Source organism: Thunnus maccoyii, chromosome 4, assembly GCF_910596095.1.
Source record: "Thunnus maccoyii chromosome 4, fThuMac1.1, whole genome shotgun sequence".
In the NCBI taxonomy this organism is placed as follows: Eukaryota; Metazoa; Chordata; class Actinopteri; order Scombriformes; family Scombridae; genus Thunnus; species Thunnus maccoyii.
Window position 1 is genome coordinate 33,579,560 of NC_056536.1, and position 19,041 is coordinate 33,598,600.

The 19,041-nt window shown below is 38.1% G+C and overlaps 2 protein-coding genes across 2 annotated transcripts in view; both read left to right on the plus strand.

Moving 5' to 3' along the window:
* Positions 1 to 19,041, plus strand: part of LOC121896023 — a 119,891-nt gene that overhangs the window by 83,455 nt on the left and 17,395 nt on the right. Inside the window, exon 4 of the mRNA XM_042409644.1 lies at positions 16,225 to 16,326. Coding sequence (XP_042265578.1) covers positions 16,225 to 16,326 — 102 coding nt within the window. The remainder of the gene's footprint in view (positions 1 to 16,224; positions 16,327 to 19,041) is intronic.
* LOC121896033 overlaps positions 1 to 19,041 on the plus strand; it is a 142,432-nt gene that overhangs the window by 21,478 nt on the left and 101,913 nt on the right. The window contains exons 3-7 of the mRNA XM_042409661.1: positions 1,835 to 2,014; positions 2,522 to 2,863; positions 9,342 to 9,455; positions 10,020 to 10,472; positions 10,999 to 11,340. Coding sequence (XP_042265595.1) covers positions 1,945 to 2,014; positions 2,522 to 2,863; positions 9,342 to 9,455; positions 10,020 to 10,189 — 696 coding nt within the window. The 5' untranslated portion in view covers positions 1,835 to 1,944 and the 3' untranslated portion in view covers positions 10,190 to 10,472; positions 10,999 to 11,340. The remainder of the gene's footprint in view (positions 1 to 1,834; positions 2,015 to 2,521; positions 2,864 to 9,341; positions 9,456 to 10,019; positions 10,473 to 10,998; positions 11,341 to 19,041) is intronic.

The window sequence follows — 19,041 nt, forward strand, 5'->3', positions numbered from 1 at the left end:
CGAGGAAAATTGTTTTGAGAGACATGAGACGTCCTCTCCTCTAAAGCGTCACGTGAAGCAACATCCGTTTCTGATGACGGCGACAGCTGATCACAGCTGGATCAGCTGTCAGTCGGCTTTAACAGCTGTTGAAACTTCTGATGGAGTTTGTGTCTGCACACTGCACTATGTTAATACTAATAAAGGTTCACAGTTATCACCGCTAGAGCAGCTGTTTCCTCTCTGCAGCCTGTTTCCTGTTTAACAAACACTTAAATAAAAACCTGCATTCTGCATTTATACTGTGTCCTGCTCAGATGGACAGGAACCATTTCTACTGACAGAATGCGTTTATACTATTTATTGATTATTTGCATCTGTATTTTTTGATAATCCTGATAGTGAATTCATCATTCAATAACCCAGAATATGATCAGGGTATCTTCTGAACACTGGAAAATATGTATTTGGCTAAATGTTTCAGGACAAATTTTCAGCCTCACATGTGACTGAATGGAAATGACGATAAATGATGTAAAATATAAATGTGTTTAACGGTTATTATGGATCAAATTAAAGTCAGGAAGAGTCTGTCTGTCAGCAAGAAACAGTTTAATGGAGGAAATAACATCATGAAAAAAAATCTTTCTAATAAATGAAGAAAGTTGTTTATGGTTGTTTTGTTGATCAGACCGACAATTAACAGACTTTTAACTATATGATGAATCAGAAAACAAATAAAACATAAAACTTGGGAATGATACACTTAAATTAAATCTGTAATCTGTCTCCTCTTCAGTATAAAACTGCAGTGATGTATCAAATCAGTCTGATCAGCTGCAGCGTCCAATCAACAACTGATATCCAATAAGGGGGCGTGTCGGCCCGTAAAAGACTTCCGTGAAGGCTGCTCTCGTGTTTCCTCGTTCCTCAGAGACCCCTCCTCGCTCCTTGCTCCTAGGAGCAGAATAAGAGACTTGGGACGCCTGTCAAAATGGCGCATCAGGAACAACTTCCAGTTCAGGTGAGGGGCAAGGAGCGAGGAGACATAAATTAAGAGACTTGAGATGTATCCAGTGTGTGTGTGTTTGTTTGTTTGTTTGTGTCTTTTTGGTTTATAACAGCGGTTGGCAACCAGCTTATTAGGTGTAAACTGGTCGAGGGTGCTGACATTCACTAAACTTTTATATTAAATTTTTATTTCTTATTGCTTCTTTCAATTTGTTTGAATATCTATTGGTAACACTTGACTTTAACACCGTTCCCATTTATCATTAATAAGTTTTATATAGATATTTAATAAATGGTTATAACTCCTGTTGGAACCCAGAAGTGTTTGCTGCTGTATAAACTGATAATGAATGACAATATAGTAAAACTCAGTTATAATAACATAAAATATGTCTTCATAGGAGAAGTTATAATAAATACTGAGAATTAATAAAATATCTTTCTACCTTATAATTATATATGAAATGTTTATATGTTGCTCATAAATGGGGTAAAGTGATTATTCTTATCTTCAGTCAACAGCTTCATCATGAAACCACTGATCTACACACATTAATATTACACTTGTTGTGTTCATATATATTAGACTGTGTGTATGTATTTATTTAATCTTCGTTGTTGGATATCTCCTGGGATATTATACAGTATGTAAAGATTTTTATAAGGTCAATATATTGTGCTGTGAGATGCTGGTGTGTTTACATACTGGAACGTTTGGTTTGTTGGTGTTTAATGTGTCTGAATAATTCCACAGAGGTCATATGGGTCAAATAATGGGGTTGAAAATAAAATTATTAATTCATTAATTTACCCTTAACCTCCATCATCATCATGTCGCAAACAGAGCAAGAGGGAGAGAAAGAGGAAGAGGAAGAGGAAGGAGTGTTAACTTAAATCATCGTCAGCTTCCTGATTGATCAGTCAGACATATAGAGGCAGTTCTCTGACAGTTTGATGATTTTCTGCATCAGGATCAAACTCAGAATGAATATCCACCATGTTCTGTTCTTCTGCTTCTTATCAGGTGAGGACTGATTACCTGACTGTGTCTGTAAAGCTGCAGCACAAACTGCTTCTGGACATTCATTGTGTTCATTTTAACAAATGTCAGATTTGTATCACACAAGTTTTCATGTTGCTGTCATGTTAATTAGTTTTCCTGTCGTTCTCTAAATTATTCTGTTACTAATTACAACATCTCTATAATCTAATCTTGTAATTTAAGTAAACTAAATATAATTAACAAAACATATGAACCATCCATCATGAATATTTGATGCTCATTAATGTGTTTGATATTAGAAAGTATGAAAGAAAAACATTGAAAAAACAGACGTTACACAGAGACACTGTGACTACAACTGCAGCTACAAGTAGAACAAGTGAAAACTTTGCTAATGGCTGCCTCTGTATCATCTCTGCTTCTCTGTGAACTGATGGATTAGCCCTCATTAATCTGCAGTCTGTTTACAGTAAGTCTACAATACACAAAGTATTGATCATCAGTATTCACTGTTCATCTTTCCAACAGCACTGCAGGATGGAAACACTGGACTCGTCAATGCAATAAACCTTTTTGCTGGAGCTGAAGGAGGAAGTGGTTCAATTATTTGCCACTTGACTTCATCTGGAAGCACCAAGTTGTTCTGTAAAGGAGAATGTAAAGAAGAAGACATTCTCATTGAAACAGATGGTGTCACGGCTCAGAGTGGCAGACACAGCATCAGATATGAAGACGGATCTTCTGGAAGAAGATCTGTGACTGTGACAATCACACAGCTGACCAAGTCAGACTCAGGACGGTACAGATGTGGTTTGGAAGGATCTTCGGTCCCAGATTCTTACACTGACTTTGATGTCACAGTTACAGATGGTGAGTTTCTACTGAAAGTCATAAAACCTGATATATTTACTATGTTCATCCCATTTAATGATTTTAAAATATAATAATAATAATAATAATAATAATAATGTTATTTATATAGTAAAAACAAGTTTACAAAGTCCTTCACACACATAAAACAAAATACACAATGCAATTACATATGGAAAAGTTACAAGACAATAAGAAATGGAGACAAAAGGTAAAACCAAATAAATAAATAAATAAAATATATTTTAAAAAAAACCCTCTAATTAAATGCACTTATATAAAAATTAGTTTTTAAAAGAGTTTTAAAAGAGGACACTGAGGTAGCTTGTCCGATTTCCAGGGGAAGATTGTCTCACAATTGGGGAGCTCTAACAGCAAATGTCCTTCTACCCCCTGACTCAAGCTTTGCCCTGGGGACTGAGAGCAACAGCTGGTCCATAGATCTTAGAGAGCTGGGGTGTAAGGGATGAGAAGGTCAGTGATATAAGATGGGGCTAGGCCGTTTTAAAAACAAGCAGTAAAATTTTAAAATGAATTCTAAAAACCACAGGTAACCAGTGCAATGAGGTGAGAACAGGAGAAATGTGATCATATTTTTTAGCCCTTGTAAGAACCCTAGCCGCAGTATTCTGTACAAGCTGTAGACGGTTGATTGATTTTAGGGGTTGTCCAGCAAATAAGGAGTTGCAGTAAACTAAATGACTAGAGACAAAAGCATGAATGAGTATTTCAGCATCACTGAAAGAAAGAAAAGATCTAATCTTTGCAATGTTCCTGATTTGAGTGATATCTGATTTGGTGATTTTGGTAAAATGTTTTGAAAAATTCAAGTCAAAGATTACACCCAGATTTCTGGCCTCATGGGTGCACTGCAAACCCTGGGAAAATAAGGTCTTTCTAATAGAGTCCCTGTGTGCTCTGGGCCCAAACACCATCACTTCAGTTTTTGTCATTATTGAGCATTAAGAAATTATTGGACATCCAAGATCTAATACTTGCGAGACACGTTGTGAGTGAGGTAAGTGAGGTAAGTGAGGTAATGTCTGATGGATTTATGGATAGATATATCTGTGTATTGTCTGCATAAAAATGGAAGGAAATATTGGAGTTTCAAATGACTTGACCCAGTGGTAACATGTAAATGGAAAACAGTAAAGGGCCAAGAACTGATCCTTGAGGAACGCCGCAGCTGATAATTGAGAATTTGGAAGAGACATTTCTAATTGAAACAGAGAACGTTCTGTCACTCAAATAAGACTTAAACCAGTCTAGAGCAGTACCAGTCATGCCTATGCAGTTTTCTAGTCCATTAATTAATATTCCATGATTGACTGTGTCAAATGCTGCGGAAAGGTCCAAAAGTACCAGAACACTACAGCGGCCAGCATCCGAATTCATTCATTCTAATGTTGTTTAAAACTTTTAAAAGTGCAGTTTCTGTACTATGATGAGTGCAAAAACTGGACTGAAACTTTTCAAAGAGAGAGTGGTCATTCATAAAAGAGATAAGCTGAGAGTAAACCACTTTCTCTAGCACCTTGGTGAGAAAGGGTAATTTGGATATGGGTCTAAAATTATTCAGATTAGTGGTGTCAAGATTTGATTTTTTGAGAAGGGGGTGAACAACAGCAGATTTAAAAATCTGAGGTACAAGCTCTGAAGATAGAGATTTGTTAAAAATTGCTAAAATATCTGAGGATAAAACGGCAGAAACCTCCTTTAAAAATCTAGTGGGTAAAACATCAGAGGGAGAGGTGGAAGATTTCATGCCGTTGAGTAAATCTGACTGGGATATCTGATAAAAAGAATTTAAAAACTGATGCACCTCACAGTGTGGTAAAATATCAATTCAATCAATCAATCAATTTTTATTTATATAGCGCCATATCACAACAGAAGTCATCTCAAGGCACTTTTCACATAGAGCAGGTCAAGACCGTACTCTTTAATATACAGAGACCCAACAATTCCCCCATGAGCAAGCACTTGGCGACAGCGGTAAGGAAAAACTCCCCTTTAACGGGTAGAAACCTCAAGCAGACCCCGGCTCTTGGTGGGCGGCCATCTGCTTTGACCGGTTGGGTTGAGAGAGAGAAAGAGAGAGGGAAAGGGGGAGGGGGGGCAGAAGAAAAAAAAAATCACAACAACAACAACAACAACAACAAGCACGTGCAGCAACAGCCAGGGAAGGATGCCATCAGGACTGTGAAGGACCGCGAAGGTTCGGCCCGGGACTCAGCTTTTCCTGTGAGATGAGAAAGCACAAAAAAACTCCGGGGAAGAAGCAAAGTTAGTGACATGCATTGATGTTACATGAATGCATACAGATGGAGAGGAGGAGGGGGAGGAGAGAGGAGCTCAGTGCATCATGGGAAGTCCCCCAGCAGTCTAGGCCTATAGCAGCATAACTAAGGGCTGATCCAAGGCGAGCCTGGTCGGCCCTAACTATAAGCTTTATCAAAAAGGAAAGTTTTAAGCCTACTCTTAAACATAGAGAGGGTGTCTGCACCCCGGACTGAATCCGGTAGATGGTTCCATAGAAGAGGAGCCTGATAGCTGAAGGCTCTGCCTCTCATTCTACTTTTAAAGACTGTAGGGACCACCAGTAAGCTGCATACTGGGAGCGCAGTGTTCTAGTGGGATAATACGGTATTATGAGCTTCTCAAGATATGATTGTGCCTGACCATTAAGGGCTTTGTAAGTTAGGAGAAGGATTTTAAATTCTATTCTAGATTTTACAGGAAGCCAATGTAGCGAAGCTAAAATGGGAGAAATGTGGTCTCTTTTTCTAGTTTTAGTCAGAACACGTGCAGCTGCATTCTGGACCAGCTGGAGAGTCTTTAGAGACTTGTTAGGGCAGCCTGATAATAAGGAATTGCAATAATCCAGCCTAGAAGTAACAAATGCGTGAACTAGTTTTTCTGCATCTTTTAGGGACAGGATGTCCCTGATATTTTTACTTTTTACTCCACTATATTTATCTCATGTCTGGAGTTTCTAGTCATGTGAAAGATTCACACTCTCATTTGTTTTTACATATAAGTGTGAAAAAAAAATCAAATCTCATATCTCTTGTGATATTTTCATTATTAATGTCACTATTTAATTCCAAATCCTTCAAAATTGTAGATTTAAGATTTTTGACCCAAAACATGAAACATGATCAGTCTCCACCACCTCAGAAATCTGAACGCAGCGCTTCTACATGTAATAGAATAATTAACTTTACAGTATTAATACTCAAGTAGAAGATTTCATTTGTCACATTTACTGTTTAAACAACCACCCAAGTGTTTCATACAGTGATGGCTACAGATAAGATGTGACGTCTGACCAACCGAGTGCATCAGAACTGGTTAATTTGTTGCTCACTTTTAAATAAAATAATCAGGATTCAGTTATGTTATTACAATGTCTTTCATCCAGTCACCTTCACATCACACGTGTACAAGCGTGTACACACAAAGCCAGAAATATGCAGACACATTCTATTCACCTGATTTATAAAGCTGTTCATACTTTCTGAGGAAGATAAAGTTCATGTGCAGTAAGATGTTGCAAATCTTTTACTAGTCTGTTGTAACTAGTGCAACATTCTTCACTGCTACTGTATCTGCTGAGGCTGAATCGCAGCCAAGGAAACTAAACTCAACAAACTGATGAGGACAGCAGGCTCTGTGATGGGAACCTCTCTGTCAAACATCCTGGAGAATGTCTCTCAGCCCGTCATGACCGACTGCTGAGAAAGAGGAGAACTTTCAACATGAGACTGATTCAGTTCCATCACATGAACTCACAGCAGAAATGCTGCAATGTAGAAAGTATTGTGTATATTTTTGTGCTGCATTGCATCATTGCACTACTAACATGAACATTAGTTTCCTATGTTGAATCTTCATAAGCACTACAGAATGGAGCTGTGTAGTCTTGTTAACGTTTACAGAACAAAACTACACACACACACACACACACACACACACACACACAAGAATGTACAGTTAAATCTGTTAATTCTGTTTGTAGGAGCCATTTTCTTGTTTTGGAGGTAAATTGAGAAATGATCAGCTTCAGATGTTGCTGATTTGTGTGAGAGGCATACAATTTTTTGTCGGATTATTTTGTTTTTATCCCTTTGTGGACTATTTTGAACAACAGTAGTGAGCTGTAAAGAGTTGTATAATGAAACTGAACTTTGTGAAGCAGCTGCTGCAACATTGCAATCTCCTTTTGGCATCTTGAACTTCGTGTTTGGCAGCTGAATGTTTTTGAACTCTGGACATGACACTCCAGTTTATTTTAATTAGAATTCTAACATTTTTAAAGATTTTAAAATTCATCCAATGTGCAATTTAACATCTCATGATAATCCACACATGTAAGCAGTCAGGAGCTTTCTGACTACCTCGGCCTACTCCATCTGCCCGAGCCAGTGAGGAGGACGCTCTTGAACTTTGGATATCCTGGAGTAATTCCTGTTTACAGTACATCTTGGTAACCTCAGTGCTAAATATATTTGAGATTAATTGCTGCTTTGGAGCGATAATACTGACAGATCACGAACATAAGAATTCATGGTGATAAGCCTGACTTTGTAACAATGGACGTACTCAAAGACATGTGGACACAGCACTTGGCACTCTTGAACTTTGGATATCCTGGAGTAATTCCTGTTTACAGTACATCTTGGTAACCTCAATGCTAAATAGAGATTAATTACTGCTTTTGAGTGATAATACTGACAGATCACAAACGTAAGATTCATGGTGATTAGCCTGACTTTGTAACAATGGACATGTTAAAAAGGACATGGTTGATAATCATGCCCCCATTGGGAATTTCACAGTTAGAAAAAGAAAAGCCTCTTGGATTGATGAAGAACTGAAAGCATTGATGGCCTAGATGCATAAAATGAAATTGGTGTCAATTAAGTCTGGCAACACTATACTCAGAAAGCAAGAGACAAAAATAAATACAAAGAAAATCAGGTATTATCAGAATAGGATAAATAAAATGAAACATGATGGAAAGAAGCTGTTGAAAACTCTAAATGATATAATGGGTTGATCTGAGAATAAAACACCCTCCTTCATAGAAACAGCACCTTCATTACTAAACCTCAAGATATCGCTAAATTTGTCAATTAATATAATGTGGGAAAGATAAAGAAACTAAATCATAAAATGACAGTTTCAGATAGCAAACTTACAAAACAATGAATCAATGACCAACTTATGAAAAATTGAGGTTGTAAATTTGATTTCCACCCAGTCTTACATTATTTTTCTGTAAATAAACTTAATCCTGAATTTCAGCATGCCTACAAGAAGAGTCACTCCACTAGCACAGCTTTTATGCAGATGACTGGTCAGTGGAGTTAATGATATAGACGGGACAGGATTGTGGGTGCTGTGCTACTTGATTTTTATCATTATCACTTGATCCTGAAATGCTCTTAATGAAACTTGCTGCTTATAGTTTCAATTCTTGGACCCTTAACTGGATGAAGAGCTACTTATCTAATAAAATACAAATTATTTTTTTAATGATGGTGTCATGAAGAGTAGCAGAGATGGACCCAAATACAGGAGGCAGCAAAGTGCAACTCTTTAATCCAGATTTGTGCAGTCAAAGCAGAACAAAAACGATCAAACAAAGGTTAAACTGAAAACTGGCCTTAAATACAGACAGAACTAATGAGGGAATAGGGATCAGGTGACTAGAAAGAGACCAGGCAAGGAGCTGATTGGCTGGGGAAACTCTGTGAGCAGGGCAGGGCTAATAGAGACTGATGAAGGGCAGGTGTGGAGAGAAAAGCGGCACAGGACCACAGGAGGTTAAAACACAGCAAACAGAAAACCAAAAACCCAGAAAACACAATAAAGACAGTTCTCTGATTCCTCGCTGCACATAGTTACATTAACAAAAGGTCATCTCTCATACACAAAAGCATTTTCTCATGTAGAACTGAAAGTAGCTCGAATAAACTCTTATAATCATTCATTTAAATACACACGTACTCCTATTAACAGAAAGTCAAAACAGTCTTAAAATTATAATCTCAAATATCCCCCTTTCATTCTCGTTGACAGCACCATTTGATGATAAGCAGTAATTAGAGGTGTGTGGCTGTTTTACATGGATAACATTAATAAATTACTCTTATTGGCTTTTTACGCACAAAGCTTTTATTGCACTTACAGTAACGTAACGAGTGTAGTTGTTGTCATTTTTGTTGGCAGGTGAGATTTGTCCATCTTTCACGCGACTGAACGTGAATGTAACAATTGGTCCAAATGACAAGTGGTCTGAAAATTTTTGGTAATTTAGCAAAATTGCAAATCACGGTGTGACCAATAGTTACCTTTAACTAAGTTTGCATTTCCTGCTCACCCTGCTGTTAAGACTTTCCATTACTTCACTGTCATCTCTGTTTTCCTGCTGTGAATCCTGTGTGTTTCCCTGTGGTTCGTCCGGTAGAGAGGCTCCACTGTCGGCCCCAGCAGGCGGCAGCTCTACTGCGGAGGATTTATGCTGCCTTGACAAAAAATGCTACTGTTGCACAAATCGGTCGCTTTTTGATTATAAACAGGGGTAAGTGTACTGTAAAAATATGGCAAGTATATTTTAACATCTTTATTTAAGATAACAGGGGTAGTGTATATCGATAGACCAATATTCTCTATCAAATAATGCTCCCACTACAGAATCGTTTCATATTACACCACTACTCACTCCATGTATATTGTAAGATATGGGGAGCATGTTGAAATACTCTATTAAAATATCTTTATTGCTAAGTAGCACATCTCATTCTCTTTTTGAGGACCATGAAAACTAGTCTCCTAAAAGACATGTTTAAGATGAGAAGACTTACAGCTGATGGGAATCATTTTTATCAGAGACATTAACTGTCCATGTCTCGCCAGCTCTTTCCCCAAAAGCTCACTTCTCAGGAAAGAGGGCACATTGGAAATAATGATCTTTTTAGCAGGAGTTACTAGTGAGGACTCGGGCGGGGGGTGAAAGTATCTTTAATTATGACTCCACTCTCAAGCAGCTGATTTACTTTGTCTGTGCTGTCCAGAAAAATCACAACAGCACTGTTCATTCTGGATGCAGATTTAATACTTTCATACCCAACAATCTTACCTACAGCTAGACTACAATCTTCAACCGAACACCCAACAGCTGGAGAAAGTTTGACGGCGTGTCAGCGTATTAGTTTGTGTAAGCCGGAGCTTCCACCTGCAGCCATGCTGACCAGCCACACCGGCAGCCGCCTCATCCTTTTTATTGAGGATCATGAGAACCTGCCCTCTGTGTGAAACAATATGTTTCAGCAGCGGAGGTTTACAGCCTGACGTCAGTTTCCTGTTGGGGGAAATTATCTTCCTGTGCCTCAACAGTTCTCTCAACAAAACATCATCACTGATTAATGAGAGAGAGAGGAAGAGGAAGAGGAAGGAGTGTTAACTTAAATCATCGTCAGCTTCCTGATTGATCAGACAGACATATAGAGGCAGTTTTCTGACAGTTTGATGATTTTCTGCATCAGGATCAAACTCAGAATGAATATCCACCATGTTCTGTTCTTCTGCTTCTTATCAGGTGAGGACTGATTACCTGACTGTGTCTGTAAAGCTGCAGCACAAACTGCTTCTGGACATTCATTGTGTTCATTTTAACAAATGTCAGATTTGTATCACACAAGTTTTCATGTTGCTGTCATGTTAATTAGTTTTCCTGTCGTTCTCTAAATGATTCTGTTACTAATTACAACATCTCTATAATCTAATCTTGTAATTTAACTAAACTAAATATAATTAACAAAACATATGAACCATCCATCATGAATATTTGATGCTCATTAATGTGTTTGATATTAGAAAGTATGAAAGAAAAACATTGAAAAACAGACGTTACACAGAGACACTGTGACTACAACTGCAGCTACAAGTAGAACAACAGCAACTGCTGTACAGTCAGTGAAAACTTTGCTAATGGCTGCCTCTGTATCATCTCTGCTTCTCTGTGAACTGATGGATTAGCCCTCATTAATCTGCAGTCTGTTTACAGTAAGTCTACAATACACAAAGTATTGATCATCAGTATTCACTGTTCATCTTTCCAACAGCACTGCAGGATGGAAACACTGGACTCGTCAATGCAATAAACCTTTTTGCTGGAGCTGAAGGAGGAAGTGGTTCACTGAGTTGCCACTTGACTTCATCTGGAAGCACCAAGTTCTTCTGTAAGGGAAAATGTAAAGAAGAAGACATTCTCATTAAAACAGATGATGTCACAGCTCAGAGTGGCAGATACAGCATCAGATATGAAGACGGATCTTCTAGAAGAAAAATTGTGACTGTGACCTTCACACAGCTGACCAAGTCAGACTCAGGACGGTACAGATGTGGTTTGGGTGGATCTTCAGTCCCAGATTCTTATTCTGACTTTGACATCACAGTTATAGATGGTTAGTTTCTACTGAAAGTCATAAAACCTGATATATTTACTATGTTCATCCCATTTAATGATTCTGAAGCATAAGAATAAATGAAGTCAGATAGAATTTAATTAAATTGTTGAAGAATGTGAGACGTTTATGATATATTGACTCAGTGTATCAATGTTGGATGAAATCATTACTCCAGCAGTCAGACTGGTTGAACTGGGCAGCTCCCAGTGTGACTCTGTGCATCTGAGTAAATGTGAAGCAGGAAATATTGTGATCAGACTGCAGCATCTTACAGGAAGTACAGACAGTAACTGTTGATTGTTCAACTTTTCAGCGGCAACGTTGGGTCAAAACACTCGTTTCTCCCGTATAGTAACTGTGGGAGGAAGTGTCACACACGGATGCCTCAATACTGTCTATGGAAGCAGGAAGTTCTTCTGTAAGGATGAATGTAAAAAAGAAGAAGACATCCTGGTTGAAACAGAAGAGAACAGAGCTCAGAATGGCAGATACAACATTGAATATAGAGAAGGATCTGTATTTGGACTGTCTGTGACCATCACACAGCTGACGAAGTCAGACACAGGATGGTACAGGTATGGTTACGGCAGAGCTTTGTCTCCAGATTCATCCAATACGTTCTCGATCTTTGTTGTAGATGGTGAGTTTTATATTTAATTTTCTGTCCACATTCTGTTCAATGAATATCAATTGTTAAATGGTTTAAATTATGAAAACTTGTCATATTTTATTTTATTTAAAATAAAAAATGAAATTTTGGAGTGACCTGATAACTGAGTGGTTATCACATGGACACTAACGCCCTGAGCAGCGAGTCCTCAGTTTGATTCCCAGCTGGCCGGACTGTCTGCTGCATGTCATCCCTCTACTCCCCACATGTCCTGTCTCTCTCCACTATCACTATCAAATAAATCCATAAAATGTCCAAAAATCATCTTAAAACAAAAGAATTCTGAATACAAAATTTAAAGAGTGGATGGAAATGACATGACAGAAACAAATATCTTATTTTTCGGGTTACAGCCAGAAGTTGATTTGTGACAACAAGAGGAGTGCTGAGGTTGGCAGAGTCATACTAGTTGTCCAACCTGGGACCTTTTCTATATTTCTATTAACATTAGGTAACATAGAGAAGAACGGTTCCTCAGGTTCCTTAATGTTCAAGACATCATACTCTAAAATGTTTCTAAAGATGAAACTCATTTGTAGAGTCACAAAGTAATCTGATGTAAAATGTGTTGCCTTTATAATGTTAGTTTTTAAATTTACAACAATCAGTTTGTACAATTTTTAAAAACCTTTTCAGACATTTGTGCTTTTATGTTTAATGTCAGAAAACCAACCTGTGGATGTTATTTTCTTACTCTTCTGTAATCAAAAATCAAATAACAATAATTTCTTGTGATTAATAGAACAAACCCACTTCAAATATTCTTAATCATTTACTTCATTAACATATTTAATGCTGCGTATTTCTTGTGTATGTGATGGATGCTGTCAATATGATCTTTCTGTCTAGAGCAGCATCTCATTTCTCTGCATTATTGATTCAGTATCTGATTGTTTCAATGTGTTTTCATTGTTCACAGCTCCAACCACTTCAAAAACAAACCGGACTCTCCGACCTTTTCCAACATCAGTCCCATCAGCCTCCACACCAACAACAACACAGAGTTTAATCTCCAGTTCAGGAAGCTTCACACCTTCATCATCTTTCCCTGAAACCACAGAGCAGTTTACAGGTACAGGACAGTTCATGTCTGTCCATCTGTCCATCACTGTCTCTCTGCAACAAAACGTCCTCTTAAAACAGTCAAATTCAGCATAACAACGTTGTCTAATAAGAATAACAAGATGGTCCAACATGTGTTTCTGCACATAAGACAGTTCAGCACCTAGAAGAAAACATTTCACATTCAATTTTACAATAAATTTCCTTGTTATCTTCACGTCTAATGTTTAAACACATCCTACATTTCTAATGATATAAGATAATTATTAACATGTGATGTCAGCACATGACAAGTCAAGAAACATTCAGACCAAAGACTGAGATGTTTTTTCAACAGGAAGATCTCATTTTTGATAAAGGTTCCCTGTGTAGTTTTCTTGTAAACAAGGTTATATTTATATTCAGGGTGTCACAGCCCGGCTCATAGGCTGCAACAAAATATGGGAGACCAGACGAGTCTTGTAGCTGAGGATACGTGTTTATTTACAAAATGATAACGGAACAAACGTGAAAGTCAGTAATCAGTAATGTAGGCATGTGTGGATGTGTGCATGTCGGTAACCAAAAAAAACAAAACAGCTGTGCCGCGCCGCTATCGAAGTGGACCAGGCGCGATGAAGGAGGAGAGGGAAGCTCTGTAGGCAGCCAAGCTTTATAGTCATGACCACACCGGGCCCAGGTGTGGCTCATGATGGCAATTACGATCCTCCGCCCTGCCCTGGATCCTGCAAGACAAAAAAGAAACCAGCAAGCGGAACGCGGGAGCACCTAGTGGAGCAGAGGGGTCGTCACAAGGGTTACTCACCAAAACATACTGAGAGTATCCTTTAGGTCCAACATAAGTGTTGAATATGTTTCCTCAATCATAAAATATTTGCAAAGCTGATTATATAAAGTATTTTAAATCTTGCATTGCTTGCAGTCTTCTTCTCTCCTGCTTTTGTTGGTGCATTGCTGTGTTTCTGGGCAGGTTCCTGCATCCTGTAGATCAGTGGGATGATGTGAAACCACTGGCAGGATTGTGTATCACGTCAACCACGTGTGCACAACATAGATCCACATGTAAAAACAAACTACTTGTGGTCAAAAACACATCCCCCTACTCTCTTCTCCCACATGTCCTGTCTCTGTCCACTATCACTATCAAATAGAGCCATAAAATGTCCAAAACATATGTTAAAAAAAAGGAATATTGGATACAAAATTTAAAGAGTGGATGGAAATGACATGACAGGAACAAATATCTGTTTTTTCGGGTTACAGCCAGAATTTGATTTGTGACAACAAGAGGAGTGCTGAGGTTGGCGGAGACATACTAGTTGTCCAAATAACAATACTTTTTAGTGATTAATAGAACATATCTTAATCATTTACTTCATTAACATATTTAATGCTGCATTTTTCTTGTGTAAGTGATGGATGCTGTCAATATGATCTTTCTGTCTAGAGCAGCATCTCATTTCTCTGCATTATTGATTCAGTATCTGATTGTTTCAATGTGTTTTCATTGTTCACGGCTCCAAACACTTCAAAACCAAACCGGACTCTCCGACCTTTTCCAACATCAGTCCCATCAGCCTCCACACCAACAACAACACAGAGTTTAATCTCCAGTTCAGGAAGCTTCACACCTTCATCATCTTTCCCTGAAACCACAGAGCAGTTTACAGGTACAGGACAGTTCATGTCTGTCCATCTGTCCATCACTGTCTCTCTGCAACAAAACGTCCTCTTAAAACAGTCAAATTCAGCATAACAACGTTGTCTAATAAGAATAACAAGATGGTCCAACATGTGTTTCAGCACATAAGACAATTCAGCACCTAGAAGAAAACATTTCACATTCAATTTTACAATAAATTTCCTTGTTATCTTCACGTCTAATGTCTAAACACATCCTACGTTTCTAATGATGTAAGATAATTATTAACATGTGATGTCAGCACATGACAAGTCAAGAAACATTCAGATCAAAGTCTGAGATGTTTTTTCAACAGGAAGATCTCATTTTTGATAAAGGTTTCCTGTGTAGTTTTCTTGTAAACAAGGTTATATTTATATTCAGTGTTACTCACCAAAACACGCTGAGTGTATCCTTTAGGTCCAACATAAGTGTTGAATATGTTTCCTCAATCATAAAATATTTGCAACGCTGATTATATTAAGTATTTTAAATCTTGCATTGCTTGTGGTCTTCTTCTCTCCTGCTTTTGTTGGTGCATTGCTGTGTTTCTGGGCAGGTTCCTGCATCCTGTAGATCAGTGGGATGATGTGAAACCACTGGCAGGATTGTGTATCACGTCAACCACGTGTGCACAACATAGATCCACATGTAAAAACAACCTACTTGTGGTCTAAACACATCCCCCTACCCTCTTCTCCCACATGTCCTGTCTCTGTCCACTATCACTATCAAATAGAGCCATAAAATGTCCAAAACATATGTTAAAAAAAAGGAATATTGGATACAAAATTTAAAGAGTGGATGGAAATGACATGACAGGAACAAATATCTGTTTTTTCGGGTTACAGCCAGAAGTTGATTTGTGACAACAAGAGGAGTGCTGAGGTTGGCGGAGTCATACTAGTTGTCCAACCTGGGACCTTTTCTATATTTCTATTAACATTAGGTAACGTAGAGAAGAACGGTTCCTCAGGTTCCTTAATGTTCAAGACATCATACTCTAAAATGTTTCTAAAGATGAAACTCATTTGTAGAGTCACAAAGTAATCTGATGTAAAATGTGTTGCCTTTATAATGTTAGTTTTTAAATTTACAACAATCAGTTTGTACGATTTTTAAAAACCTTTTCAGACATTTGTGCTTTTATGTTTAATGTCAGAAAACCAACCTGTGGATGTTATTTTCTTACTCTTCTGTAATCAAAAATCAAATAACAATAATTTCTTGTGATTAATAGAACAAACCCACTTCAAATATTCTTAATCATTTACTTCATTAACATATTTAATGCTGCGTATTTCTTGTGTATGTGATGGATGCTGTCAATATGATCTTTCTGTCTAGAGCAGCATCTCATTTCTCTGCATTATTGATTCAGTATCTGATTGTTTCAATGTGTTTTCATTGTTCACAGCTCCAACCACTTCAAAACCAAACCGGACTCTCCGACCTTTTCCAACATCAGTCCCATCAGCCTCCACACCAAGAACAACACAGAGTTTAATCTCCAGTTCAGGAAGCTTCACACCTTCATCATCTTTCCCTGAAACCACAGAGCAGTTTACAGGTACAGGACAGTTCATGTCTGTCCATCTGTCCATCACTGTCTCTCTGCAACAAAACGTCCTCTTAAAACAGTCAAATTCAGCATAACAACGTTGTCTAATAAGAATAACAAGATGGTCCAACATGTGTTTCAGCACATAAGACAGTTCAGCACCTAGAAGAAAACATTTCACATTCAATTTTACAATAAATTTCCTTGTTATCTTCACGTCTAATGTTTAAACACATCCTACATTTCTAACGATATAAGATAATTATTAACATGTGATGTCAGCACATGACAAGTCAAGAAACATTCAGACCAAAGTCTGAGATGTTTTTTCAACAGGAAGATCTCATTTTTGATAAAGGTTCCCTGTGTAGTTTTCTTGTAAACAAGGTTATATTTATATTCAGGGTGTCACAGCCCGGCTCATAGGCTGCAACAAAATATGGGAGACCAGACGAGTCTTGTAGCTGAGGATACGTGTTTATTTACAAAATAATGACGGAACAAACGTGAAAGTCAGTAATCAGTAATGTAGGCATGTGTGGATGTGTGCATGTCGGTAACCAAAAAAAACAAAACAGCTGTGCCGCGCCGCTATCGAAGTGGACCAGGCGCGATGAAGGAGGAGAGGGAAGCTCTGTAGGCAGCCAAGCTTTATAGTCATGACCACACCGGGCCCAGGTGTGGCTCATGATGGCAATTACGATCCTCCGCCCTGCCCTGGATACCGCAAGACAAAAAGAAACCAGCAAGCGGAACGCGGGAGCAACTAGTGGAGCAGAGGGTCGTCACAAGGGTTACTCACCAAAACATACTGAGAGTATCCTTTAGGTCCAACATAAGTGTTGAATATGTTTCCTCAATCATAAAATATTTGCAAAGCTGATTATATAAAGTATTTTAAATCTTGCATTGCTTGCAGTCTTCTTCTCTCCTGCTTTTGTTGGTGCATTGCTGTGTTTCTGGGCAGGTTCCTGCATCCTGTAGATCAGTGGGATGATGTGAAACCACTGGCAGGATTGTGTATCACGTCAACCACGTGTGCACAACATAGATCCACATGTAAAAACAAACTACTTGTGGTCAAAAACACATCCCCCTACTCTCTTCTCCCACATGTCCTGTCTCTGTCCACTATCACTATCAAATAGAGCCGTAAAATGTCCAAAACATATGTTAAAAAAAAGGAATATTGGATACAAAATTTAAAGAGTGGATGGAAATGACATGACAGGAACAAATATCTGTTTTTTCGGGTTACAACCAGAATTTGATTTGTGACAACAAGAGGAGTGCTGAGGTTGGCGGAGTCATAGTAGTTGTCCAAATAACAATACTTTTTAGTGATTAATAGAACATATCTTAATCATTTACTTCATTAACATATTTAATGCTGCGTATTTCTTGTGTATGTGATGGATGCTGTCAATATGATCTTTCTGTCTAGAGCAGCATCTCATTTCTCTGCATTATTGATTCAGTATCTGATTGTTTCAATGTGTTTTCATTGTTCACGGCTCCAAACACTTCAAAACCAAACTGGACTCTCCGACCTTTTCCAACATCAGTCCCATCAGCCTCCACACCAACAACAACACAGAGTTTAATCTCCAGTTCAGGAAGCTTCACACCTTCATCATCTTTCCCTGAAACCACAGAGCAGTTTACAGGTACAGGACAGTTCATGTCTGTCCATCTGTCCATCACTGTCTCTCTGCAACAAAACGTCCTCTTAAAACAGTCAAATTCAGCATAACAACGTTGTCTAATAAGAATAACAAAATGGTCCAACATGTGTTTCAGCACATAAGACAGTTCAGCACCTAGAAGAAAACATTTCACATTCAATTTTACAATAAATTTCCTTGTTATCTTCACGTCTAATGTTTAAACACATCCTACATTTCTAATGATGTAAGATAATTATTAACATGTGATGTCAGCACATGACAAGTCAAGAAACATTCAGACCAAAGTCTGAGATGTTTTTTCAACAGGAAGATCTCATTTTTGATAAAGGTTCCCTGTGTAGTTTTCTTGTAAACAAGGTTATATTTATATTCAGTGTTACTCACCAAAACACGCTGAGAGTATCCTTTAGGTCCAACATAAGTGTTGAATATGTTTCCTCAATCATAAAATATTTGCAAGGCTGATTATATTAAGTATTTTAAATCTTGCATTGCTTGTGGTCTTCTTCTCTCCTGCTTTTGTTGGTGCATTGCTGTGTTTCTGGGCAGGTTCCTGCATCCTGTAGATCAGTGGGATGATATGAAACCACTGGCAGGATTGTGTATCACGTCAACCACATGTGCACAACATAGATCCACACGTAAAAACAAGCTACTTACAGTCAAAAACTCCACAGGGAACCTTTAAGCTTCTAATACAAGACAAAAGATCCCAGACTTTTAAACTTCTACATATCTCTCCCTTTCTTCCTTCCCAACCAGACTCCTATGTCCCTCAACCAGGTTACTTCTTGCCTCTGGCTGTAATCATGCTTGTGGTTGTTGTGCTGTTGGCTGTTGTTCTGCTGCTCCTCTACAAACTGAAGACGAGGGGGAACTTTGATTTGAACACCAGAGGAACCTCAGACAGCAGAAACATTGTGGTGACTTTCTATAACAATGTATGTCTCATTCAATTCAATTCAAAAATTCTTTATTCATCCCTCAAGGGGGAAGCACATTTGCAAACAAGTACACATATACATTCATTCACACA